This window comes from Mirounga leonina, unplaced genomic scaffold, assembly GCF_011800145.1.
Source record: "Mirounga leonina isolate KUSES-001 unplaced genomic scaffold, KU_Mleo_1.0 Mir_129, whole genome shotgun sequence".
Taxonomy (NCBI): domain Eukaryota; kingdom Metazoa; phylum Chordata; class Mammalia; order Carnivora; family Phocidae; genus Mirounga; species Mirounga leonina.
In genome coordinates this window covers 46,817,232-46,845,190 of record NW_023270323.1, presented here as the reverse complement: position 1 = coordinate 46,845,190, position 27,959 = coordinate 46,817,232, and the positions used below count along the sequence as shown (strand labels likewise).

General features: G+C 37.6%; 1 protein-coding gene and 1 long non-coding RNA gene across 2 annotated transcripts in view; one reads left to right on the top strand and one right to left on the bottom strand.

Moving 5' to 3' along the window:
• Window positions 1-470: 470 nt before the first annotated feature.
• LOC118010579 lies at window positions 471-4,030 on the bottom strand. Its single transcript, XR_004679245.1, has 2 exons — window positions 3,143-4,030; window positions 471-724 (listed from the first exon to the last, which is right to left on the bottom strand). It is a non-coding gene; the product is annotated as an uncharacterized LOC118010579 (long non-coding RNA).
• Window positions 4,031-4,068: 38 nt separating this feature from the next.
• Window positions 4,069-27,959, top strand: part of SLC30A9 (solute carrier family 30 member 9) — an 80,204-nt gene continuing 56,313 nt past the window's right edge. The window contains exons 1-2 of the mRNA XM_035005066.1: window positions 4,069-4,320; window positions 14,798-14,965. Of these exons, the coding sequence (XP_034860957.1) occupies window positions 4,209-4,320; window positions 14,798-14,965 (280 nt within the window). The 5' untranslated portion in view covers window positions 4,069-4,208. The remainder of the gene's footprint in view (window positions 4,321-14,797; window positions 14,966-27,959) is intronic.

Here is a 27,959-nt window from a genome sequence, read left to right as displayed (position 1 = left end):
TCTCTGTGAAATAAATAAATAAAATCTTTAAAAAAAAAAGTTAAAATTTTAAAAACCTACGAGAATTTCTTTTGGTGCCCCCACCTGTGGCTTTGCAGAAGAAATTTACTCTCTTCACAAATGCTGCCCTTCCCAAAAGTACCAAATCAACTTGCTCTCAGTCCCCAGCTTATTTTTCTCAAGGATAAAGGTTATCAAACATTTCAGTCTCCTCTGTCCCCAGGAGTATTTAGTAACTTGATTTTCCCAATTGTAATGTCTGTAATCCCCTGATCACTAACCTCTGAGGAAGGGAGCCAGGGGCACATGGTGAAAGATGCATACATATAAATTTACATATAAAATCCCCCCCCCCCAACTTGACAAAGTGAATTGCAGAAGGGGCTATTATTGGAGAAACTAAGATGGATAAAAGAGCTAGGACCCAGGAATATGGTCATCATTGGAGAAATCACTCTTTTTATTCCTGGATGGAAGTGGCAAAGAGTGAATCTGAATGCAAGTGGAGTTACCATATATTTTTTTCACGTAATAATTGTGATTAAGAAACAAGTTACTTCACAGAATAATGTGGGGACAAAACCCATCAGAACAACCAACCTCTGCCTCTCCCCCGTGCACCCCATGCTCACACACCTACAGATTTGGAGTCAGGGGACCAGTGTCTGATTCCATGTTCAAGCCCATCCTTGCTGAGTGGTTTTGGGAAAATCACTCAACAGCTCTGAAAAATGGAGAGGAGGATTAGCAGCCTGGTCAGACATCGTATCAAATTCACATTTCACTTTCTTTACTTATGCAGATGTTTGCCTATACATGCAAACTATGTCTGTGCAGGCCCACACTGCTTCTGACCACGTTTGTACAGTAGGCATTGACACTCGCGGCTGTGGCCAGGTCGTCTCCCTTTTATCCACACATAAGCTGTTTTCTTTTTGAAGTGTTTAGGTGGGCAAGCTCCCTCCACCCCCAATCCTGCATGCAAAAATCAACATGATGCCCACAAATATATGCATTCAAAATTAAATTTGTATTATTAGTATACCTCATGATAGAACCACTCACTTTATCTTGCAATGGATTATCTAAGTCAATTTTCCAAATAAATGGCCAAGTTTGTCTCATGATCAGCAATCACTATTTTCCCAAAGCAACAGACAAGGTGGAACCAAGGAACAGTCAGCTCAATTACAGAAGCACATTCCTGAAAGATGTAGGAACTTATTCAGAGTTCATGGAAAACCCTGCAGGCGTTGTGGTGTGGCCTAATAATCAAATGACACTTCACTCCTTTCCTACTTCTATTTCCATCTCTCTGACTTAACAGTTACCTATATTTAGGCGTCTATTTATATCACAAATCCTCGTGAAAGTTTATTTTTTTGAAACTCAGTATCATGTTGATCATACATAAAAAAATCTAGGGACATGCTCTCTTGACCTACATTTCAGGAAACAAAAGACCATGTTGTCATTCAAGTCTTTTGAAAGACCTCGTATTTTCTTCCAGAGGATAAAACCCACTGACTTAGAAAGTAATGTGTGGTGGTAAAAAGCACGATCTCTGCCTTATTTTCCTCATCTATAACTTGCTTAAGTGTTATGAATGAGATAATGCACATGGAGAGTGTGGCAATTAGTAAGTGATCAATATTATTACTAATATTTTTTAAGTAAATTGTACCCCAAATGTGGGGCTCAAACTCACAACCCCAAGATCAAGAGTCGCATGCTCTACCGACTAAGCCAGCCAGACACTCCTAATAACATCACTATTTGAAATTATGTGTTTATTTTTAAATTTTATGCTTCCTCTGATAGAAAATAAGCTCCATGATATTGGAATCTTACCCATTTTGTACATATAGGCAGCTGCTGAATGTGTCTGAAGTGGAGCAGTAAGGCAAAATATCTTGGTAAGGATGGGATTTCTCAAAGAATTTAGGGTCAAAGGAAATTCTCCTAAGGAACTCTAAAACTGACATTGCCTCAATTTTCATTCAGCACTTGGGGAAATTTTGAGGACTGTCCAGCAGGACAAGTATATAATGACAATATAGGTGTAAACACCAAGACAGCTGCAGAAGTATTTTAATCCAAGTCCATGGAGACCTTATTATTTGATAGAACCCAGCATGATCTGCTTTATTCTTCAAATTTATTTGGCAAGTCAAGACTTCTGGAGGTTTATCAAAATTAATACAGTATCCAAGTTAAGAAACGAGGGGCTACATTAAGAATCCAAAGCAGGTAAGCATTAGTAGTGAAGGCCAATGGATATTTACATAAAATTAGAGCTAAGCCTTTATGTATTTTATATCATAGAGTTGAATTTCCGTTAAAATCTATTACAAGGAAGAGATAACTTTCCAGTAATATTCAGATATTTGAGTAATCGTGAAGTTATGCATATTTATGGCACATTTTTAAATGTCCACTTAATTTTTTTTAAGTGAAAGAAGGTAACCAAGTAAGTGGTGAAATTATTTTATTTTTTTTTTAAAGATTTTTATTTATTTGAGAGAGACAGAGGGGGAAGAGAGTGCTGCACGAGAGGGGGGAGGGTAGGACCAAAGGGGGAGGGCTCCCTGTGGGGCTCCATCCCACCATCCGGAGAGGATGACCTGAGCTGAAGTCAAGAGTGGGACGCTTAGGGGCACCTGGGTGGCTCAGTAGGTTGGGCCTCTGCCTTTGGCTGGGGTCATGATACCAGTGTCCTCAGATTGAGCCTCATCTGGCTCCCTCTGGCTCCCTGCTCAGCGGAGAGTCTGCTTCTCCCTCTTCCTCTGCCACTCCCCCTGCTTGTGCTCTCTGGAGGGCCAGCACGCCCTCTCTCCCTGTGTCAAATAAGTAAAAAAATCTAAAAAAAAAAAAAAAAAAAAGTGGGACCCTTAACCGACTAAGCCACTGAGATGCCCTGACCATTTAACGTTTTAAACTATGTTTGTCACAGAAGCTAACTTTACCATCCTTATAATTTCATCCCTATGACTTCACAAACCGGTTATCTAAATTAGCATAAGACTGTTGATTCTAGGAACATGCTAATTTATTTCTCTTTGAAATAGTTATTGTGTAGTAACATAGTTAAGCTACTCAGATTGATTTCAAAACAAACCACCATGCATTCCCCTCAACTTACTTGTTGTGCCAGCTATTGTTTTTTACCCTCTTGAAAACAGCAATGTACAAAACCTAAGATTCCAGCATCCTGATGCTTATTTTCTATTCTGAGAGACAGAAAATTAAAAAAAATAAATACACAGATAATTCCGAATAGTGATAAGCATTTTGAAGAAAATATACAAGGCAACCCGGCAGAGAATAACCAGCCCTACTACATTGGCCAGGGTTAAGGAAAGCCTCTCCCGAGTTTACGCTGAGACCTGAACGAGCGTGTAAGGGGTAAACACCGCGGTGAAGATTGTTCCGGTCTCTTTCTCTCTAGAACCAGACTGACTCCTTTTCCAATGTCTGCACATCTCCCTTTACTCAGGCAAATCTTGAACATATGAAAGCCTTACTTTACTACATTACACACGAGAATCTGAGGTTCAGAGGTTAGTAAGGCAAGTACTGATTCCAAAGTGAGTACTTGCCTTCATGTACTGGCTACACAAAAGTGTGTTACAAAGAGGAGAACGACGTACTGTGGCAATGTTCGGAGAGTACTGAGTTCGGTGCGTTAGCCGCCGCTTAGGCTCATCCAAGAAGGCTCCCGAAAGAGGTTAAGAAAACCAGCATCCTTCTTTTCCACCTTTCTTCCCATTTCCAACACCACCGCCCAAATTTCGAGCTCACAAAATAGAAAGGAGCAGGCAGATGCCGGAAAAGGCCCTGTCACTTGCCCCAAAGCTTTCCTAGCTGTTCAGATGAAAACGATACGCGATGATTTCCGACTAAAGCGAAAAGCTACGGATGCGGGAAAAAGAAGGGCGGACACCGAACCCTGACTGCAGCCACGCCCTGCCCACGCCGCGGGTCTCGGTCTGCGGAGACAAGGCCTCCAGATTTGTACTCCTAGTCTACGTCACTTCCGCCACCTGCGCGACCGGCGCCGATAAATGATGTTACCATTTCCGGTTCAATGAGGCCGCAGCGGCGGCGCAGGCGTGAGTGTTAGCAGGTGTCCGGTCTATGGAGTCAGTTCCCCGCGGCGTCGCGGAGGCAGGAGGTGGTGTCCGAGTGGGGGCCTTTGCCCCGCCAGGATGTTACCGGGCTTGGCCGCCGCCGCTGCCGCCCACAGATGTAGCTGGTCCTCCCTGTGCCGGCTCCGTCTGCGCTGCAGGGCGGCGGCCCACGGCTCCAGCGAGCGCCAGGGTGAGTGTCCCGCCTCGGCCGCTGGCTCCACGGCAGCGGGCCTGGAGGAGCAGGCCGGGCTCGGCACCTCGCCTCCGGCACTTCGCCCGCTTGCCCTTCCCCAACCCCAGAACCTTCCTTTCGGGTCTGTCTTTGCAATTCAGCCCGCCCAGCTGGCGGGGACTTCTGACAGCTCTCCCAGACCCTGGTTTTGCCTAAGGCCCTAGCACGACTCCCATGGAAACTTGCGGGTAGCCCTCCGGCTGGGTCACATACATGAAGCCAACTACTTTGTACCAGATAAAACGCTACGTGCGCATTGCGGTGTCCCCCGATGACAACCCCTCTCCCCTAGGTGATGAGAAATTGCGGAATCCTAAAAGTGCCAGGGTCTTTCGATTTCACCGACTCCCCTTCATTGAGCGTCTTGGGCTCAACAGATTTTCTTGCCCTGCTCCTTTTCCCGTTTTCCCAACTTTTTTTCTTAAATTTCCTAAAAAGGAGGGAGGGAGGGAGGGATGGGGGTGCTACTCATCATTTACGAATCATTGAGTATGAGGATATGACCATGCTGCAGTCATTGAATGAGCCCAGTTTTGGATCGTAAAGCAAAAGAACTAACTCTTCAGCTCTGTTAACAGTCTTTTTGGTTAAATCCTGTGTCCTGGAGCTGTAACCCAGAAAAAGGTGGTTGACGAGAATTTTTATTCCTCTCTTTACATATTCTTTTTTGACTCATATTTAAGTTGTCCCAGTTTCCAAAATAGCACTGAACTTGTAGGTTTTAGTCAGGCTTACCTATGTTTTTTTGCCATAGCTTGACCCCTTGAGAACAGAGGGAAAAACACAGAACCAAATCCACCCCTAGTCTAATTCCTTAGATTCTTGAGCATACAGAGTATTTACAGAAACATCTCCCAAAAATTCATGTTTGAAAAAATTTGTAGCATGTTTGTGGCCTGGCAATAGAAGTTAGAACTTGTAGTCGAGTCATTCAAGTCTACAAGTAACATAAGTTATAGTGACGCCTGTGCTATGCAGATAAATTAGAATATATTAGTATCTTTTATTTGCAATAAATATAAAAACTGGCTTTTAAAATTTCAGAAGGGTTACTTTTAACATGTTCTGGGGCTTTTTGGTGGGTATAGAAAAGTTGAATTTTTCAAATTTTCTAGAATGAATATGTTTTCTTTAACCATTGAAAGCATTAAAAAAAAAAGTTGAATTTTTCTCTATTGGCGATATAGCTGGTTCTCTTATGAACAAAATGAATCTTCTGATTATACAGTACTCCAGAATCCTCAAGTAAACTTTCTAGCATAGTTGATTCTATTGTCCAAGCAGTTTTGGCATTTTACACTTAAGTTAGGTATATTGGCTAAACTGCCTTCTAAGTTGGTAGAAAGGACTTAAAATAGTGTAATTTGTTATTCTTATTCTCTGTAGCTGTCATCATGCCGAAAATTATGTACTCTTTGTCTCATCTGCCTGTGAACCACATAATAAGTACCTATTTCTTCAGTCAGAATGACTTTGCAAAGTTCTTTGGAATGTTTATCAATAGAAAATTAAAATGTGTTTTCACACTTAACACATAGTAGGTTTTAAAAATAACCTTCTTTGTGAAAATTTAGTTCCAGTACTAACTGAAACAGTTTTTAAAAGGGCAGCCATTATGGTAAAATTTAGAAAGCATTTAGAAAAAGGGTACTATTTAAGTAGATGAATGTAAGAAGAAAAGGATATTTGAAGAACTTTTGGGAAAAAAAAATCAAAACAGATGTTTTTCTTTGTCAAGAAATAAAGTTTATGCTTCTAAAATTCCTGTATGGCAGAGGGGGTAAACTTAAGAAGGAGAGAAGGAAACCTTAAGGGAAACAATTGCTTTATCTGCATACTTAAAAATGAGAAATGCCTATACACTGAAAGCTCAGTTTAAAGGTGAAAAGGCAAATAGTATTGTAGAGGATCACTGTCCAAAAGAAAGATAACGTGAGCCATGTATGTAACCTTGGGTTGTCTGATAGCCATATGTGAAACAGTAAAAACAGATAGTTAATTTTAGTATTATTTTATCCAGTATATTAAAAAGATTTCAATATGTAATCAAGATAAAGATTGAGATATTTTACATCATCTTTTTGTACTACATCTTTGAAGTCCAGTGTGTATTTTACATTTAGCACATTTTAGTTCAGAATAGTCACATTTCAAGTGCTCAGTGAACAGTGACTACTGTTTTGGACAGGGCAGTTACAAAAGTAGTATCCCGAATTTATGAAGAATTCTTACAAACCAATGTATCTTACAGTAAAAAAAAAAAGAAAAAAAATGGCTGAAGGAAATGAATGAGTTCATAAAGGAGTTCAAGTGGCCAATAAAAGTGTAAAAATGTACCATACTTACCAATAAGCATAGAAATGTAAGTTTAAGGATTTGCTACTCATTTCCTGTCTCATATTGGCTAAGTTTTACATAATGATAACCTCATACTGAGGGTACAGGAAAGCAGGAACTCTCTTTTTCTATTGATTGGGACTTAGAGTTGAACAGTGTTTTGGAGGTCAGTTATTTTATGAAAAGAACTTTAGGGGCTCTTGGGTGGCTCAGTTGGTTGGGCGTCTGCCTTCTGTTCAGGTCCTGATTCCGGGGTCCTGGGATCGAGTCCCGCATCGGGCTCCCTGCTCAGTAGGGAGCCTGCTTCTCCCTCTCCCTCTGCTGGCTGCTCCCCCTGCTTGTGTGCGCTCTCTGTCAAATGAGCGAATAAGGGCGCCTGGGTGGCTCAGTTGGTTAAGCGACTGCCTTCGGCTCAGGTCATGATCCTGGAGTCCCGGGATCGAGTCCCGCATCGGGCTCCCTGCTCGGCGGGGAGTCTGCTTCTCCCTCTGACCCTCCCTATGCTCTCTCATGCTCTCTCTATCTCATTCTCTCTCTCAAATAAATAAATAAATTCTTAAAAAAAATGTATAAAAATGAGCGAATAAAATCTTAAAAAAAAAAAACTTTAAAGGTTTATACCTTCTGACCCAGTGGTTCTATTTTTTTTTTTTTTAAAGGTTTTATGTATTTGAGAGAGAGCGGGGGTAGGAGGGAAGAGCAAAGGGACAGGGACTAGTGGACTCCGCACAGAGCCCCACGTGGGGCTCGATCCCAAGACCCTGGGATCAGGACCTGAGCCGAAGGCAGATGCTTAACTGACTGAGTCACCCAGGTGCTGCGCCGCCCGCCCCCCCCCCGGCTCCGCCCCGTGATTCTATTTAAAGTTACATAAAGAAATAATCAGACAGGTATTACGATGTGTGCACAAGTTCATTATTCATAGTAATAAATTGATAACGTTTATAGTTACAGAGAGTTGGAAACTGAAATATATTTTGGTGCCTTTATTATGCGCTTAAAAAATCAATTTAGAAGAATAGTATCATGGGAAAATGCTATTATACTGTTAGGTAAAACTAGAAAAAAGTACAGTTAATATATATTAACAGTAAGTTTCTCTAGAAAAATTTTTTTATTAACCTTTTGTTTTTCAAACAATTTATAATAAACATAATCCTCTTAAATGATAAAAATGTGACTTAGTTTCTATAGTAAATATTTCCTTTTTAAGTTCCTCTGACTTTGCATAGAGCACTTACTGTTCATATATTTATGCCTTGCCTCATTTGGCAAAAATTGAGATGGGAGGATGCTCCTTTAAGTACAGCATACCAAATTAACAGATATGTGCTTTTGCTTAAATCTGAGGTTAATAGAAGTGTAGTTTTAAATAAAAAGGTATAAATTAAATTTTTGTGTTTTATTTTTTTCTCTAATCTGACAAGAATTTTGTTTTGTTATGCCCGCCACCCCCACCCCACTTTGAATAACTAGCAATGAAAGACCATTCTGGCAGGCTGACACCATGATTCTATGTAGTTCAAGTTAATGATAGGATTTTTAACTGTAAAATGATACTAACTATACTATGCACCTCATAACCTTTAGAGAGTGAGGTTCAATTCAACAAAGAGGTCCAAGGCGAGGCATTGTTGCTGGTGCTGTGGTGCTGAACAAGACAGACATAGTATCCACCTTTATTGGGCAGACACCGGGAACGAGAAAACATGTCTGAGTGCTGTGAAAGAAGTAAATTGGGTGATGGGCTAGAAAGTAGCTAGCGGAGGCCATTTCATTAGATATGCTGAGGAGGTGGTGACTGAGTTAAGTCTTGAACAATGAAAATGAGCAAGCCAGGTGAAGATCAATCCAGGTAGAGCAAATAGGAATCCTAAAGACCAGACTAGTGTATTCAGGAGCCGAAAAGAAAACTGCTGTGGCTTGGGTACAGGGGGATAGGGTATGAAATGAAGTTTGAGAGGCATCGGAGCCTTTTAGGCCATAGGTTTAAAAAAAGGGCAATATTTTAAAAATTATCAGTCTGACTACTGTTTGGAAAATGGATTAGAAAGGAGAGGGTGAATTAAAGAGATCATTTGGGAGTTATCTAGGCAAACAAGGCTGGGGCTAAGATGGAGGGAGGTAGATGGCTTTGAGGTATATTTTGGAATATAAATTATATAGTGTGATAATACAGGTAAAGTATTTTGGACAATGGCACTTGGTAAGCCCTGAATATATTAGATATTGTTGTTTTTACTTTTCTAAGCAAATATTAACAAGAATTAAGTGCACTAGGGATGTATACCAAGAGGCAGAATTTTCCTGTTGCTGGATAAAAATCACGTCAGCGATAGTCCTAGGCTGAGCTACCTGATCTAGGTCACACTTTTGCTTGGTAGATGATTAGGCACAAGAGGTTTTTCTGCATTTTTGGCTAGCCAAAAGCATTAAAGTAAACTAGATAATGTTGTATTGGTAGTAATAATAATAAAATTAATTTGGCAATGACTACATTCTTAGTTTTTAAAAATTTAGGCATTTTTGAAAATACAGAAAAGTGTAAATTCTAGAGTAAAAATTATGCATAATCTAGATGTTTCACCAGTCACATTTTTTTTTAAATGATTTTATTTATTTATTTGACAGAGAGAGAGAGCACACAAGCAGGCAGAACAGCAGGCAAACGGAGAGGGAGAAGCAGACTCTCCACGGAACAGGGAGCCTGACCTGGGGCTCAATCCCAGGACCCTGGGATCATGACCTGAGCTGAAGGCAGCCACTTAACCGACTGAGCCACCCAGGTGCCCCAACATTTTTTTTTTTTTAAGTAGGCTCTGCACCTAGTGTGGGGCTCAAACTCAACCTCTAGATCAAGGGTCACATGCTCTACCGAATGAGCCAGCCAGGTACCCCCACTAGTCACGTTTTTAATAGTTGAAATCCCATTATGTTATTTTGTCTCTTGCTTTTTTTTTAATGCTACATTATGAATATTTCCCCACATATTTAAAAGATTTAAATGTATACACAATGAAAATATAGGGACCTCTCATAATTTAATTACTTTTCCATTAGGAAACATGTAAGTTGTTTCCTGTTTTTGCCATGATAAATATTACCACGAAGAGCAGTTTTTGCATTTTATATTATTGTGTATTTAATGGGTCCAGCAAGCTTCTGCTGTGCTACTCTGCTTATTATTGTGTATTTTAAGTTCACACTAACCTCTTATAAAATTAAGTGTAACAATGATTTAGTTTTTGATATGTCAGTGTTTTAGGAATTTGGGGGAGAAACTACTGAAATTGTCTCTTAAGTAAAGAGACTGATCTCTAGAAGACTTAGGCTACAAGTTTGACTCTCTAGTCCTGAAATTAGCCAATAAGAAAACAGTACAAACTGCAAGAAATCTTTTTGTTTGTTTTTGGTTATGGTTATTGCAGAAGCAACATACACAGTAGACAGAAGTGTCAGTTTGCATGAGACAAAAAGAGTTTCTTTTGTTGTTTGTTGTAATCTGAAAAAGAAGGCCAAATTTCCTCTGAAAGCCAGATTAAGTGGTAGGTGACAAACCAGACTGGAGAGAGAGGACAAGTGCTTATCAGCAGTGATTGTTAGGAGCTACAGAGGCAATAGCAGTAAAATAAAAGCAGAGTGATTTTTGTAACTAGACTGACAAGAGTCTCTTTGCAATCTTGGTGAAGAAAGAGCTCTTATATATACAGTAATGAGAAGTCCTTGTCCAAACCCAAAGAACAGTGAGGACCAAACTCTCAAAGGTTAATCTTCTGTATGCAACATATTTTAGACGTCACCTTGAAGAAAGGGTATATTAGTGGTGGGTAATATTTTTTTACTATTTTTCTGCCTCCTCGAATTAATTAATGAATTCAATAATTGATTAAAAATGGTTCTTTTTTTTAAGATTTTATTTATTTATTAGAGAGAGCAAGCACAAGTGGGGGGAGCGGCAGAGGGAAGAGGAGAAGCAGACTCCCCATTGAGCGGGGAGCCCAGTGCGGGGCTTGATCCCAAGACCCTGGGATCATGACGTGAGCCAAAGGCAGACACTTAACCGATTGAGTCACCCAGGTGCCTGTTCATTTTTTTTTTTTAAATGGTTGTGTTTCTGTTGCTGTATGTTAGATACTGTATTTGTTTTATTGAATCAAATATGGTCCTGTGTATTTTTGAGAGTATAAAGTGTTAAAGATGGTAATGTATTCTCCAAGTTTTGTGCAATTTTTGATCTTGCATTAATGCCAAATGTGTACTTTTAAAGTTGCTGATACCTGAAATTCTACTGAAGTTAAAAATTAAGGACTTTTCAGAACAGCTAGCAAGGAGGCTATCAAAGATTAGTACTAGGATAGTGTCAAAAGAATGCAGGAGTCAATTTGAAGAGACCCTTCTGGCCAAAAATGGGACAGATTGACCATTAATCAGAATGACTAAAATGGGTTGAAATATATCAAAGAATGTTTAAATCTATGAAATAATGATACAAACTTATGTGTCACTACTTCAGGATGGTAGGTGGTGAACTCATTATTTTGAGAACTGGTAAATAAGGAGACAATTTAGCCTGATTTTCCTATATGAACTATACTGCTGAGTAACCAAAGAAATGTGGGGAATTTTCTCTTTTTGAAGTATTCTGACAAATGAAGAAGTGGTAAAATTTGAATATCACCATTTTATAACCACCTAATGGATAAATGGTTCTGGGCACTGAACAACAGCAGACACTACACAAATAAAGAGTCAACCAAATATTATGTGGTTCCTGATGAAACAACTTAACACTGCCCTTTTTTTTTTTTAAAGTAGGCTCTATGCCCAACTTGAGGCTCGAACTCATGACCGTGAGATCAAGAGTTGTTAGCCATACCAACTGAGCCAGGCAGGTATCCCAGAACTCCTCACTGCTTAATAAGTAGTGTTGTTCTAATAAAAAGAGTCAGAATTTCAATAAAACCTGTATATCCATTGATTTATAGAACATATAGAAGAACAGGTTAAACAACACCATGGGAATTAAGTCAGCAAAATTCAGACTGGAAAACTACCAAGACAAAAATTTAGGGCAAACAACTTGGTTTCTTCAATTTAAAATTGGCTCTTAAAAAAAGACATCCTGGGGGCACCTGGGTGGCTCAGTTGGTGAAGTGTCTGACTCTTGATCTTAGCTCAGGTCTTGAGCTCAGGGTTGTGGGTTCAGGCCCTGCTTTGGGCTCTGTGCTGGGTATGGAGCCTACCTTAAAAAAAAAAAAAAAAAAATACATCCTGTGGCTTACAGGAGACTTAAAAGACATCTCAGTCAACAATAGTATATGGATCTTATTAGGATCTGTTCACACACACAAAAATTCTAACACTTGTAAACAGTTGGAAATTGAGGCTATTTGATGATACAAGGCATTGTTTATTTTTTTTATAATGGTGGTTTGGCTGTGTTTTAAAAAGTTCTTGTCTCTTAGAATACATACTGAAAAATTTATGAATTAAATTATTTTATGTCTGGGGGTGCCTAGGTGGCTTATTCCGTTAAGCGGCTGCCTTTGACTCAGGTCAGATCCCAGGGTCCCGGGTTCGAGCCCCATGTTGGGCTCCCTGCTCAGAAGGGAGTCTGCCTCTCCCTCTCCCTCTCTCCCCAGCTTGTGCACTCTCCCTCAAATAAATAAATAAAATCTTTATAAATAAATTAAAAAATTAACTATCTGAGTTTTGCATCAAATTAACATGGAAGTAAGGAAGTATTGGTGCAGGTAGAGATGAGACTAGGTTCACCATGAGTTGATAATTGCTGAAGGTGGGCAATGAGTACCTGGACATTGTACTTTTTTCCTACCTTTGCATATGTTTGAAATTTAATGTTTGAAAAACTAAGGAGAACCTTGAAAAAAAATCTAGGATCAAGTCATGGAAATACTATCTTCTGAGGAAGGATTTTTAGACTGTGGAGTAGGGAAGCCTAGGTGGCTTAGTCAGTGAAGCATCTGCCTTCAGCTCAGGTCATGATCCCAGGGTCCTGGGGTTGAGTCCCGCATCAGGCTCCCTGCTCAGTGGGGAACCTGCTCCTCCCTCTGCCTGCCGCTTCCCCTGCTTGTACTCTCTCTCACTCTCTCTGACAAATAAATAAAATCTTAAAAAAAAAAAAAAGACTGTGGAGTAGTCTCTCTTTAAACACTTTAGCACAGTCTCTATAAAAGCATTTGATCAGTGGGTGAAAAAAAGCGTTGGTGGCATATTGGCTTTGTTAGGTAATAATCACAAAAGATACTTTGAATAGGACTGACAGGTCAGAACACCAGTGGCCATGGTAAACAAGATGCTTTTCTGGAGGGTGAGTTTCTTAGGAAAATGTGCTTTAATTCTTGCGTCACTGATTTGGCTAGTAGGCTACAGATTTTAATGTGCAAGGAGGTACATTGTTATATTTGCTTTACTTTAGAGTAAGAGTAAGCCTTTAAAAAATAGAGGCAAATGACCAAAAACATACTGGGTCTTCAACAGTTAAATAAGTGAAAGTGCCAAATAAGTGAAACAGTAAGTTGACATCAGGAAGTTTTTCAAAAGTTCCAAGCCTGAAGCTTGAGTGAATATTTATACTGCTTTATGTTCCTCATGCTTTTCGAATTATCTTTGACATTCATGATAACTTATGTTCCTGATGAATTCTCGGAGTCATTAAGAAAAGATTTATTTTTCTTGATTTCAGAAGGCGTGTATCTGCACATGCACATACATGAGTTAACATTTTGGGAAGATCATTATTAAACAGAAAAGTTTCGCCCTTGGGGCGCTTGGCTGGTTCAGTAGGTAAAGCATGTGACTCTTGATCTCAGGGTTGTGAGTTCAGTCCCCAAGTTGGGTGTAGAGATTACTTAGGGGAAAAAAAAGGAAAGAGAAGTTTCAGCCCTTAAATGCTTAACTCTCCACTCTCAGGAAAAACTTGACTATCTCTAATGGTATAACTTCATTATTTCACCTAACACTTTAAAAAATATGTAAATTATTTACAAGGTGTTCAAGATCTAATACTTATAGTAAAAAAAAAGAGAGAAAGAGGGTCACATGAGCGTAGAGACAGATTTAGTTTTCTGCCACATCAGTGCAAGTATGGAATATATTTTTCTTCGGTATTTCAGCCCTCCAAAGCCCACTGTCAACCAGATGCAGCAGCTGAAGTGCTTTGTAATTAGTCTTCTATTCTTCACTCAATTAGAATTCCTATATACTGAGGAATCTCACCAAATGTTGATCTAATTATCTGATTAAAAAAAAATCAGTGACAGTATGAATGACTGATTAATATAATTCACTTATTGATTGTGAAATGAAAGAGGAATAAATCTCTAGCTAGCAGAAGGACACGGTAATTTTGAGTAGGAAGCCCACCATACCTCCCCACTCTCTGAGTTCTCTATTCTGCAAAGTACATTATGCCAACATTTTTTTAAAATGAACCTAGTCTCATCTCTACCTGCACCAATACTTCCTTACTTCCATGTTTTTAAAATTTGGATGGAACCAGCATACAAAATAAAAAGTATCTATTATATGTCAGAGATGTTTCAGAAGAGGTGAATAAGAATGTCTTACCTGATTTTACATATTTTAAAAGTTTCCAGGGGTGCCTGGTTGGGCTAAGTGGGTTAAACATCTGATTTTGGCTTAGGTCATGGTCTCGGGGTCCTGCGATTGAGCCCTGGGTCAGGCTGCAGGAGGAAGCTGCTTGTCCCTCTGCCCCTTCCTCTGCTCTTGCTTGCGCGTGCTGTCTCTCTCTCTCTCGTTCTCTCAAATAAATAAATGAAAAAAATCTTTTAAAAAAAGACTTAAAAAATAAAAGATTGCCATATAAATAAATTTACAAATTAGAGAATAGGAGTATTATCATTATTTTTTCTTTACAAAATGTAGTCCCCATACACCTACGGGTCAATGAAACCCCTCCATAGAGAGGGTGGATTAGCATGTGCATTTGAGTATTTAGCAGAATGAAAGTTTTATTGTTATTCTGTAAAATTATTCTCTTTCATAGTGGGTATGTTTTATTGGGTATAAAATCTTTGTTGTGAGTTTGTTTGAAATTAATTTTTTTTTCTTGTAGAATGGCAGAATTTGGTGACATTGGGAAGCTTTTCAAACATGGTTCACTGTAGTCACCCATATATTTGTACACTGAGTCAAGTGAAGTCATACTCCACAAATGTTCAGAAAGAAGGACAGGGATCACAGACTCTCAGAGTGGAAAAAGTACCATCATTTGATGAAACAGGTGTGTATAAATCTTTTAAAATAATTTTTTTTTTCTGTATACTGAATTAGCTTGTGTAAGATTATTTGTCCCTTGAATGTTCATTAGAACTTATGTACAAAACTATCTAAATTAGTGTTTACTTTGTGGAAAGCTATTAAACTGCTAATTTTAATTTTTTTGCTTTTGACTCAGTTTTGGTAAGTTCTCTTTTTCTGGGAGTTTGTTCACTTAAACTAAATTTTTAATTTATTGGCATCAAGTTCATAATAGTCTCTGTATACTCTTAGCATATATAGTTATATCCTTTTTTTTCATTCTTAATGGTGTTTGTCATTTTCTTGATTAATCTTGCCAGAGCTCTGTCCATTTTCTTATTTTTCCAAGTAATATCTTTTTACTTTGAACATTTATATTGTATGTTTGTTTCCTGTTTCGTTAATTTTTATTCTTACCTTAATTGTATCCTCTTGCTTTCTTTGTGTTTATTCTGTCATTCATTTTTAAATTATCAGGGAGCTGTTTTGTTCTTTAATTCTGAACCTTCTTTCTTTTCCAAAGTAGGCATTTAAGCCATGATAGCTCTGATGGATTTGACAGTCTTTCCTTTAACAGTTCTTCCTAAAATTTTGCTTTATATATTTTGAAGCTATGTTATTAGATACATAAACATTTAGAGTTGTTACATAACACTGATGAATTACATCCTTTATTTTTATGTAACAACTCTTTTTTTTTTTTTTAGTATTATCTCTACCAGATTTTATTAGTATTTTCCTGGTATAAATTTTCCCATCCTCTGACTTTAACCTTTTTTTGGTCCTGATTTGATAATCTTTGTCTTATAATTGGAAATTTAGTCTGTTTATATTTACTGTTATCACTGATATGTTTGGGCATATTTCTGCCACTGTATCATGAACTTCCTTGTGGTTTTATTTTTTTTTTTTAATTTCTTTTTGGCATTTAAAAATTTTTTTCTTTTTTAGTTTACTTTTTTCTCATTGCATTATCCTCTTTTCCCCATATGCACACACATACATGGATTTGTTTGGGAGTTATATACTCTATGTACTTCAAAGTCTAAAGGTTATTAAAAAGTTTACATTCTTTTCTGAAAAATATAAAGAAATTAGAATTCTTTAATTCTGGTCACTTTCTCCCAATTTACATGCTACTTATTGGCTAGTATTTTGTGTCTGTTCTGCTCTTTCCCTTCTATATAATATACATTGTTATTTGTTCAGATTTCTCTAAAATCTTTGTTAACCACTTTTTCTTATTTCTCTGGTCTTTCTGTCTGATGTGCATCCTAGGCAAACAAGTTCCTTTAGGTGAGAATCTTTTTATGGTAAAGGCACATTTAAGATGTTATTCCAGTGTCTTTTGGCTTCTGTTGGTGTTGAAAAGTCACATATCATGCTTTTGTTCTCATGTCTTTTCTATTTTATTGCTTTTTAAATTTGATTAACTTTATTTTGAAAATCTTTTTCTTTGGTGTAAACTTTAATTTTACCATGTATGTATTTCTGCATACTAGGTATGTATTTATCCTGCTTGAGATTTGTTGAGCTTCCAGCATCTGAGGATTAGTATTATTCTACAGATCTCTGTCACTCTCTATTACCTTTTCTCAGTTCTCTTTTTTTTGCTCTTAAGTTTATTTACTTATTTACTTAAAGATTTATTTATTGGAGAGAGAGAGTGTGAGCAAGCACAGCGGGGAGAGTCAGAGGAAGAGGAAGACGGAGAGAGGAACTCTAAGTAGATGCAGAGCCTAATGTGGGGCTTGATCTTATGACCCTGAGATCATAACCTGAACCAAAACCAAGAGTCGGACACTTAACCGACTGTACCACCCAGGTGCCCCTTTGCTCATTTATTTTTAAGTAATCTATACACCCAACATGGGGCTCGTGAACTCTCAACCCTGAGATCAAGAGTCACATGCTCCACTGACTGAGCCAGTTCTCAGTTCTCTTTTATCTCCTTTTGGAACTCTAATTAGAATTATGTTAGGTCTTTTTGCTTTATTTTCCATGTCTCTAAACCTGTCTGTCATATTTTGTATTTCATTATCTTTCTGGCCTGAATTCTGCATTATTTTCTTAGGTCTGCCTAGTTTGCTAATTCCCTTGTTAGTTTGCCTCTGATCTACTGGTTGATATGTATGTTGGGTTTTTAATTTCAATGATTATATTTTTCATTTCTAGAAATCATTTATTTTTCACCTTGCTTATTCTTTTTTTCCTTATGTTTTCAAACTCCTGTTTTATTACTTACCATATTAAACATGCCTATTTTATATTCTATAAATGAAAATTCTATCTGAAATTTTTTGGTTCTTACTATATTATCTTTTTCCTCTGTGCACTCATTCATGATGCCATATCTATATTTTTTAATTGAGAGTTGTTCATTTTCCATGTAGTTTTATATTTTGGAACTATTTGAAGTCTCTCTGGATTGAAGATGCATTCCTGCATAGCATTTACTTCTGCCTTTATTAGCTGCTGGGAATACAGCTTAGGACCAAATTAACTTAAATTCTTTGCTCTAGACTTTTTAGACCACTTTGGTAGCATGAATTCAGACTGCAAGCTTGTGTGAGGGCTGACTTAGCCTTATGTTTTTCACCCCCACTATTTAACACCAAAGGAGAGGTTGGCATGCTTTCTTGCTATTCCCTTCTGTATTTTTTTTTTTTTTTTTTTTTTTTAGTTCACAGCTGTACTGTCTGTCTAGCTTTTTTTCTGGGTGTCTCCTATTAGATGTTCCATCTCGAATAGAATGTAGGCTTGTTCTCTGGTCTCTCATGCCCCTAGCAGCAATGGAAGTAGAAGCTCAAAGACTATAAACCTCAACAGAAATCTCAGGGGAAAGGTTGGCTTTGGTGTTCTCACTTAGTCTGTAGAGGTTCTGCTTTCCTTTTGTTTTTGCCCTCTTTGCATCATTTTTTGTGAGCTTAGCAATGTGTTTGAAAAGATTTTGTTCAGGATATCTAGTCTGCTGTGCAGCACTAAAATGAAGTCCTTTATTCATTAATTTATTCAAGAAGTATTTTTTTTAAGGATTTTATTTATTCACTTAGGAGGTAGAACAGGGGGAGGAGCAGAGAGAGAGGGAGAAGCAGACTGCTCTGAGCGCAGAGCCGGACTCAAGGCTTGATCCCACATCCCTGAGATCATGACGTGAGTCAAAATCAAGAGTCGGACGCTCAACCGACTTAGCCACCCAGGCACCTCAAGATATATTTATTGAACACTTTTTATATGGCAGCAAATAGAATGACTCTGGGTTCATTACTAAAACAGAAAATTGCTAAAACCAAGTTAAGCAAACAAATATAATACTGTGTAGTAAACACTGTGATGGAGGAAATGTGATGGAGGAAATACTGTATGCTGCAGGAGCACTTAGAGGTCAAGAACTGAGGCTTGAGTGGTTGAGCAAGTTTTCCATGAGGAAGTATTATCTAATTAGGGACCTAAAAGAAAATTAGGTATTGGTGTGATGAATGGTAGAGAAAGAAGGTAAAATGCAAGTAATTTAGTGTGATTAGATTAGTGAGTATAGGACCTGGTGGTGATGTTGGTAGTTTTGAGAGCACAAGGGATGAATATCAGGAGGTAAGTAAAGTCAGATCAAGGTTTTGTTGAGGAGTTTGGACTTCGTTTTCTAGGCAGTGGGAATCTGTTAAGAGTTTTAAGTAGAGGACGTACTTGATCAGATTTAAAATTTTAGAAAGATAATTAGTTGCTGACTGGAAAACCGATTGGAAAAGAAAGAGATTAAGAGCAGTAATACAAATGAGGATCTAGACTAGGTTAATGGCAATGCTTTTTTTAAGTGAGTAGATGAACTGGAGATTTAGCAGCTGAATAATTAGGACTTGGTGATTGAATTTAGGAAAAAGAGAAGAGGATCAAGTAAAGCATGGTGCCTGGTTACTGACTGGATTGGATGATCGTTTGGATGATTCACTGATTTCTAAAATTGGGAATGCCAAAGCAAGAGTGTATTTTAATGAGAAGATGGTGATTTAGTTTTGGACATCTGAATTGTAGGTGCCTCTCTGACATCTTAACAGATGACTGGTAGGCAGTTGGGTATGCTACTTTTCTGCTGTGAGACATCATTATCTCTTGGCTGGATTACTGCCTTCTCCCTGGGCTCCATGCTTTCACTCTCTTTCATGCTTATTACGTTTCAGCCAAACCAGTCTCCTTTTAATACAAACCTTATTCTCATTATAGGGCCTTTGCTCTAGGTACATTCTCTTTCCAAGGTACCCTTCTACAAATGGCTGACCCTTCCGGTCGTTTACATTTTAGTTAAAATGTCAACTCTGCACAAAGTCATTCTTTAATCACTTCATCTAAAGTAGCCACCCCCTCAGTCGGTTAAGTGTCTGTCTTTGGCTCAGGTCATGACCCATGGTCCTGGAATCTAGCCCCGTGTGGGGCTCCCTGCTCAGCAGGGAATCTGTTTCTCCCTCTCCCTCTCCCTCTCCTTGTGTCCCCTGCCCACTTGTGCATGCATGTGCGTGCTCTCTCTTTCTCTCTCTGTCTAAAATAAATAAATAGAACCTTTAAAAAATAAAATAAAGCAGCCACCCAGTCTTTAATATTAGCCTAATTTTAATTCTCTTTGTAAGTAGCAGCTAATACTGATTGATATTTTCAACATTTATTTATTTCTCATCTCCTACTTGTTTCCAAAGCCCTATGAGAGCAGAAGCCTCAGTGCCTAGAGCAGTGGTTTGCACATAGTAGGGGTTTAATCAATACTTGTAAATGAGTGAATGCAGAGTTCTAACTTGGGGAGAGATTTAGGAGTAGTTATTAGCTATACCCAGGAGACAACTAAGTCATGAGTGTGTTTGAGACAGTACAGGAAGGGAGTTCAGAGTGAGGAGATAAGATCTTCTAGTACAAAAATCCCCAGTAAATAAGGGACAGGTGGAAGAGGAGAAGCCTGCAAAGAATACTTAAGAAGGAGCAGCCTGGAGAGGTAGGAGAAAAACCAAGGAGAATATGGTGTCAGAAGAAGGGAGTGTTTGAGGAATAATAAACATTTCAAGACTACCTTTTCTTTAGTTGGATGTCTTTTACAGGGGAATATCTTATAGATTCCTCGAGAAACCTGTGCTTGTGTTTACAATTCCTGTTTTTCATCCTTTTCCCTAAGCCCCATCTTCCCTTTGGGCTTACTGTGCAGTTTTAGCCAATTTGTTCTCTTTTCCTTGTGATGATGGAGACCTGCGAGGACGAATATTGATTGAGAGTTTGATATTAGAAGGTGAAGGGATGGAGAGTATAATGAGTCCCTCAGTTCCAGAAATAAGTATATTTATTGGAACATAGAAATGGGAAAAGAAACAAGTGAGGAAATAATATAATTAAAGGTAAAATATGGTATTATACTCCTCTGACGTGAACATAGACTCAGACAAAAATACTTAATGTTGGTTCTGCTATACGAAATGCTTGAAATGGAAATCCATGACCCGGTTTCTTTTTTCTCCACTGACTGAAATCAAAATGTTAGTTTATTTTCTTATATTAGAAATATATTGTTTATTGGTGGTTTTATTTTGGGCTTAATTTTCCAGAATTTGCTTAGGCCAAAGTAGAACTTGTTAGCCATTAGATAGACATCAAGTAATTGCTTGATTGAAAGATAATTTGTATATTTAAGGATTTGAGATTGACTTTTGAATAATTCAAATCACATGGTAAAGTCAGGAACAGCTCATTAAGAGGCAAAGACTTGCTAAGGAATCCTTAAATTTTTAAGGAGCATTCAGATGTTTTAAATTTTAGTAAAATTAGTTTTAATTTTGCTAATGACAGCAGATGTGTGGCAAACAGCCAGGGGTTGAGCTTTAAACAAGTGTCTAGAGATATTCATGGATAGAATGTCTAGTTATTTATTGAAATCATAAAGATTCTACCCCAGTGATACAGTATAAGCTTATTAAGATGTTGGTGGGCAAGATAAGTATTCATACATGTGTTTGAACCATTTACTAACATTTCTCATTTATGATTCTTAGCACTATATTATTAGTATCATCTAGACAGTTTGTAGTAAGAAAAATATCCAGAAATATCAGTCTTAGAGCAACTCATTTCATGTGATGTGGTTGAATTATTTTGATCATTGTGGAAAAGAGGGTTGTCTCTGAAACTTTTGACAATAGATTTTAGTTGTTCAGATACTAGGTGAGTGTTGAAAGCTTTTCCTTCACTTTTGTCTACCTTACTCTTCTCTTCCTCAAAACAACATTTTAAGTAATTGATATATAGATTTTATAAAGATGCTTTAGAATTTGCAAATAAATAAAAATAAAAAATAAAATCATATTATTGAACTGTTCAATGTCAGATGTTACAAGCTGTAGTTATTAGTGTGTTTTAAATTTATTTTTTTATTTTTTAAGTAATCTCTACACCCAGCATAGGGCTTGAACTCACAACCCCGACATCAAGAGTTGTGTGCTGTACTGACTGAGACAGCCAGGCACCCCTATATAGGAGTGTTTTTAAACCTATCTTTAATTTACCAATATACTATCATAACCTACTTAGGATTTGATGGATAATTAAAGCCTTTTGGATTTTGTGTACATGTTTTAGTTATCAAAACATAATATACCATGTTAAGTCATTTCTCCAGTGGCTTTCACTAAAAAACCCTAAGAATATACTAAAAATAAGATGTAAGATTTTTGCTTTTTTTTTTTTATTTTTGAAGATTTTATTTATTTATTTTTGCGAGAGAGAGAGAGGAGCAGAGGGAGAAGTAGAGTCTCTGCTGAGCAGGGAGCCCAATGCTGGACTTGATCCCAGGACACTGGGATCATGACCTGAGCCGAAGGCAGACACTTAACCGACTGCGCCACCCAGGCACCCTTTGCTTTTGTAAAAGAGAGTTTTACCTTTGTTAGTGCCTAGTCTGTTGGCATTTAATTTATCCTTAAAACTCTTGAAGGAAGATAAATCAGTGGCTTAGGCAGAAATTCTGATCAAGATGGTGTTGTGAATAGATGCTTTGAGGTATCTTTTCTACTTCTCCTTGGAATGATAGATAAAATATAGAAAGAGAAAACTGAAAAAACAACTGGACTCCAAAAAAGATGTGCTTGTACAAAAAAAGAGTGTAACAGAAGGTACTGGACTCTAGTCTATAATCAGGCATTGGCAACCAGGGGTTTGGTTTGGTTAGGGTGCTACATGCGTAGCCAGGTGCTGGAGTCAGACTCATTGTTTGAACTTACACACACACTCTCATATAGGAGGCTGAACTAGCCTCTTCCATTTGTTATGTGAGGCTTTGTCTTGTAGGAGGCTGTAAAGTAGGGAGGCAAGAGGGAAAAACAGGACTTGGAACCTACTATTTGCTGGTTCGGAGACTGGATAGAGGGGTAGGAATTTCAAACTGGCAGTAGGAAATCTGGTTCAAGGCAGAAGGATCAGATTGAGTTTTGAGCTAGAGCATGAGAAGGAGAGTGAAAGGATATGTCCTATTCAGAATAAGATTGTAAATTCCAAAATTTAAAAGTACAGGAAGGATCATATTGCAATATATAAATTTCAGATCAACACATTATACACCTTAAATTTATAAAAATCTTTTATAAAATCTTTTATATCAATAAAAAAATAAAAGTACGTAAAAAATCCTAGTTGTAAGAAAGCCAACAAATTCAAATGTGTATTAACTCTAGATGATATTAAAATAACAGCCTGAATTGCTTTAAAATAAGTTTAATATCCTCAAAAAAATAAATGAAGAACTTGTATTTTGAAATACAAACTGGCAGAGTAAAACCAGAACAAATACATCTGGAAAAGAGCCAACTAGAAATCTTAGAAATGAAAGTGTAGTCACTAAAATAAAAATTTAATAGATTAGGGGTGCCTGGGTGGCACAGTTGGTTAAGTGTCTGACTCTTGGTTTTGGCTCAGGTCATGATCTTAGGGTCCTTGGTTCGAGCCCTGTGTTGGGCTTGGCGTGGGGTCTGCTTGAGATTCTCTCTCCCTCTTCCCCTACCCCTCCTGCTCGTTCTCACTCTCTAAAATAAATAAATAAATCTTAAAAAAAAAAGTTTAATAGATTAAATAGTCATCATCTAGTAGAGGATTAGTAAATTGAAATTGACCCTCAATGTGCAGGGGAAAGCAAAAAGATTAAAAAAAAAAAAATGAAAAGCATTTACGAGGCATGAAGCTCTAGCCTACATTTAGTAGGCCATTTCAGAGAGAACAGAGAAAAAAAGAATCTTCAGATCAGAAGTATACTTTGAATACTAAGCGGGATAAGTAAAAATAAATTCACAGATTTAGAAACAAAAACAAGAAACAGCCCAACTTAAAAACTTCCAAAGAGAAAAGTGAAAATGCTATCCAGTTGTTGTTCTTTTGAAATAGACTTTTTATCTGCTACAATATGCAGAAAACATAAGGAGGAGTGATTTGGAGTAACATCCATGAAAGGGTAAAAGGAAAAATGAATGTTACTCTAGAATTTTACACTGGTCTAAATAACCAGTCTAGAGTGAAGGCAACATGAAAATATTTCACATCTAAATAATATATGTTAATAAAAAAATTTAAAAAAGAAAAAAATATTTCACATCTAGAAAGATGAATGTCATTTACTATTAACCCACCCACATTAAAAAAGGAAACTTAAGTATGTATCTGTGTAAGATACAGAGTAAACCCAGAGGGAAAAAAGCATTGGAGGGGCGCCTGGGTGCTCAGTTAAGTGTCTGCCTTTGGCTCGGGTCATGATCCCAGGGTCCTGGGATGGAGCCCCGTGTTGGGCTCCCCGCTCATCGGAGAGCCTGCTTCTCTCTATCCCTCTGCTGCTCCTCCTGCTTGTGCTCTAAATAAATAAATAAATAAATAAAATTTAAAAAAAAAAAGAAAAAAGTATTGTGATGTAAAAGAGACCATGAAGAGCCAGCAAGGGATAAAATGTGTGGGTAAAATTAACTATTGATAATAAAAACAAGAACAACCTTTTAAAATATTAAATACTAAAATTTTAGTCAAGAGTAATAAGATCAAAGAAGCTTTCCGTGATTAAAGGTTTTTTTCTTGTTTAGAGGAGAGTTGATATACTGAATAACTTTACTGATGGTTAGAAAGATTTATAAGAAAGTATATTAAATTTTTAAGTGGAATCATTAAAACAAAAGAAATATAATCTTATAAATTTCACACCATCATAGGGGATGGGGTGGGAAGAAGATGTAGATAATTTTATCAATCTAACAGATGGCAAGAAAGCCAAAATAAAAATAAAAGCAAAAAAAAGGGGGGGAATGGTAAACTGAACACGGACAGTAAAACGGCAGAAGTCCAAATGTACCACTACTCAAGTAGTCAGATTTCATGGTGCTGCATATCATTTAAGTACACTGATAATCTAAATATTTGGAAACACTTTTTATTACATGTTTTCAAAGACATGTTCTGGATCCTCTACTATCTCAGCTGCTCAAATTCTTTGCTCTTAATGATTATCCTCTTGATCTACTACACCAGCATTTTCTTCCTCTTCATCATTCTCATCTCTATGTAAAATCCAATCAGTCCTTCCTTGATTTCATTCTCCTTTCTAGCTCCTGCTAAAAGTCCAAATATTGCTTTCATATCTCATCTCCCATTCTCACCTCAGCCTATTGCTTCTATCCCCATTCTTCCTGCTGAAACTGCTATTGTCAGAAGCTTACCAGTAACCTCCATGTTGCTAATCCAGTTTTTACTTCTGTCCTTACCCTTCCCCCTGCCACCATGAAAAATACACAAATATCCACTCATATATCAAATGTTGTTTTAAACATAGAGACAATGTAGGAAATTGGTTAAGAGTATAGACTAATCAAAATGACTTCAGTTTCAATCCTGACTGTGCCTTCATGTTTAAAATCCTAGCTGTGTGGCTTTGGGGAAGTTGAAAACTTTCCTGTGCCTCAGTTTCCTCATCTGTAAGATGAAGATAATGTAGTACTTAATTCAGCAGCTTTGTTAGGATTAAATGAAATAATGCACATAAAACTTGTAGTACAGTATGTGGCATATTTTAAATGCTTAGTGAATGTTAGCTGTTATTAATAAACTTAATGTATTTTATTGAGTGAGGATATAAATACAAGGGAACTTTTTTTAAGGGTGAGATTTTTATTACAAAATATTTGATATATATGAAAGAATACATATAATATATATGTAAATTAGAAAACATAATAAAATCAATACCTGGGAATTTACCACCCAATCTAAGAGCCTTACTATATTTGATCACATTCTCCTCATATTTCCCTTCACCCTATGTATCCAAAGTGACCGTCCTGGTCAGTCCCCTCAGCCTCTGACACCAGAGTCAGACTCAGGATTGAGAATCATAGCTGAGCCCGACAGATACTATGTTACATCAGCTTTCATGTTTGCAGTTAACATCATTGCCAAAACACTGGTATTAAGGGGTGCCTGGGTGGCTCAGTTGGTTAAGCAACTGCCTTCGGCTCAGGTCATGATCCTGGAGTCCTGGGATCTAGTCCCACATCGGGCTCCCTGCTCAGCGGGGAGTCTGCTTCTTCCTCTAACCCTCCCCCCCTCATACTCTAACTCATTCTCTCTCTCTCAAATAAATAAATAAAATCTTAAAAAAAAAAACCACTTGTATTAAAGGAACAGACAGGCTCTGATGATGAGGATGAATCGAGTGAACAAGCCTTTATTACATGAATGATGGAGTATATGGATCATTTAATTGGATCCTTTATGATCATGCACATATGAAGCCCCTTCTGCAGAAGAGACCCAAACCAAATTCGAGGTACGACTCAACTAGCATATTGGGACTAACATGTGACAGCCTTGATCACATTGTTGAGAGCTGTGATTTGCCCGAGATGCATGTGGGTGATTGGATGCTCTTTGAAAACGTGGGTGCTTACGCTGTTGCTGCTGCTTCTACTTTGGATGGGTACCAGAGGCCAGGTAGATACTATAAGATGTCGGTGCCAACATGGCAACTGATGCAGCAAATCCATAACGATGACTTCCAGCCCGAAGTAGAGGAATAGGACGTAAGCCTCTGCTGTGTCCTGTGCTTGGGAGAGTAGGATGAAGCATCCGCCTTGTGCTTCAGCTAGCACTCACGTGTAGGTGCCACTCCTGTAGCTGTTCACTTCGAGCTTAGCTTGAATTGTGGCATTTGGGGGGACCATTTAACTTAATTACTGCTGGTTTTGAAAAGTCTTTGTAAGTAGAGTTGGCACGGGTGCAACAATATGGAAGGCTAGGAGATGGGGCCAGTTATCTGTGTTCCTATGGAAACTATTTGAATAATTATTTTTATAGGATTTTTATTCACTTCTCAAACATGCTACTAAAGAGTGCTCCTCAGCTGCTGAGCAAGTGTTTCTAGCTTGTACATTGGCAGAATGGGCCAAAAGCTTAGTGTTGTGACCTGTTTTAAAAATAAAGTATCTTGGGGTTCTTGGCTGCCTCAGTCAGTTGGGCATCCTACTCTTGGTTTTGGCTCAAGTCATGATCTCAGGGTCCTGGGGTCAAGCCCTGCGTTGGCCTCTGCACTCAGTGTGGAGTCTTCTTAGGATTCTTTCCCTCCTCCTCTTTCACCCCCTCTGCCCCTCTTCCTGATAAATCTTAAAAAAAAAAAAAATACTTTGAGGGACATCTGACTGGCTCAGTTGGTGGAGCCTGTGACTCTTAATTTCAGGGTTGTAAGTTTGAGCCCCATGTTGGGTGTAGAGTTTACTTTAAAATCTATATTAAAAAAAAGTATCTTGAAATAAAAAACAAAAACAAAAACCAAAGTGACTATCCTGAATTTTGTGTCGATTTCTAAAAAAAGGAATAGATTCAGACATTTGTATGTATCTCTAATTGTTTAGCTTGTTTTTATACTTTATTGTGTGATAACTTATTGTGTGTATGCTTTTGTGATTTACTTTTTTCATTAAATTTTGCTAAGATTTATCCTAACAGTATATGTGTCTGGTTCATTAATTTTTGTGGAGATAATTAGAGTACATACTTTCGAGGGTTGTGTGAATTAAATGAGTTGATAAATGTAAATAAATAGCGGTTGTTACATAGTAAAGGCTCAAAGAAAGATAACTATTATTATTTTTATTATATTCACTACTGTATGAAATCTATGACTATAACATGGTATATCTGTCTTTTCTCATGCTTATGGACATTTGGGTTTCCAGTGTGAAGCAACAGAACAGTGTGGCTCTGAAACACTCATATACTTTTCTCCTTGTACTCTTGTGCAAGTTTCTATTAAGGCAAACATATTGACTTAGAAGTGCAATTTGCTAGGTCATAAGTTATGCTTGTGTCCAACCATATCGATAATGGCAGCTTGTTTAGCAAGGTTATTGTGCCTGTTTATTTTTCCACCAGCAGTGTATGAATTCCCATTGCTCCGTATCCTTACCAACATTAGATATTGATATATTTTTTCATTTTTTCTAATCTGATGGTTGTAAAATGTAAAGGGTCCTGGGATCGAGCCCTGCATCAGGCTCCTTGCTTGGTGGGAAGCTTGCTTCTCTCTCTCCCACTCCCCCTGCTTGTGTTCCCTCTCTCGCTGTGTCTCTCTCTGTCAAATAAATAAATAAAAATCTTTAAAAAAAAAAAAAAAGAAATATATTCTCCCAATTTGAGGCTTTTCTTTCTTTCTTTTTTTTTTTTTTAAGGATCTTTTGATGGGCAGAAGTTTTGATTTAGCAGAATATACCCATTTTTTCTTGTTTGAGAAATCTCTCTATCATAAAAATATTCTCTGTCATTGTTTGTTAGACATGTAAATGCCTTAACACATAAGTCCTTAATCTACCTGAAATTGTCTGTTTATGGGGTGACGTATATTTAATTTTTAACTTTTGTTTATTCATTTATTTTGGGGGGAGAGAGTTACATAGTTGTCCCAGTAGCAACTCAATAGTCATTCTTTCCTCACT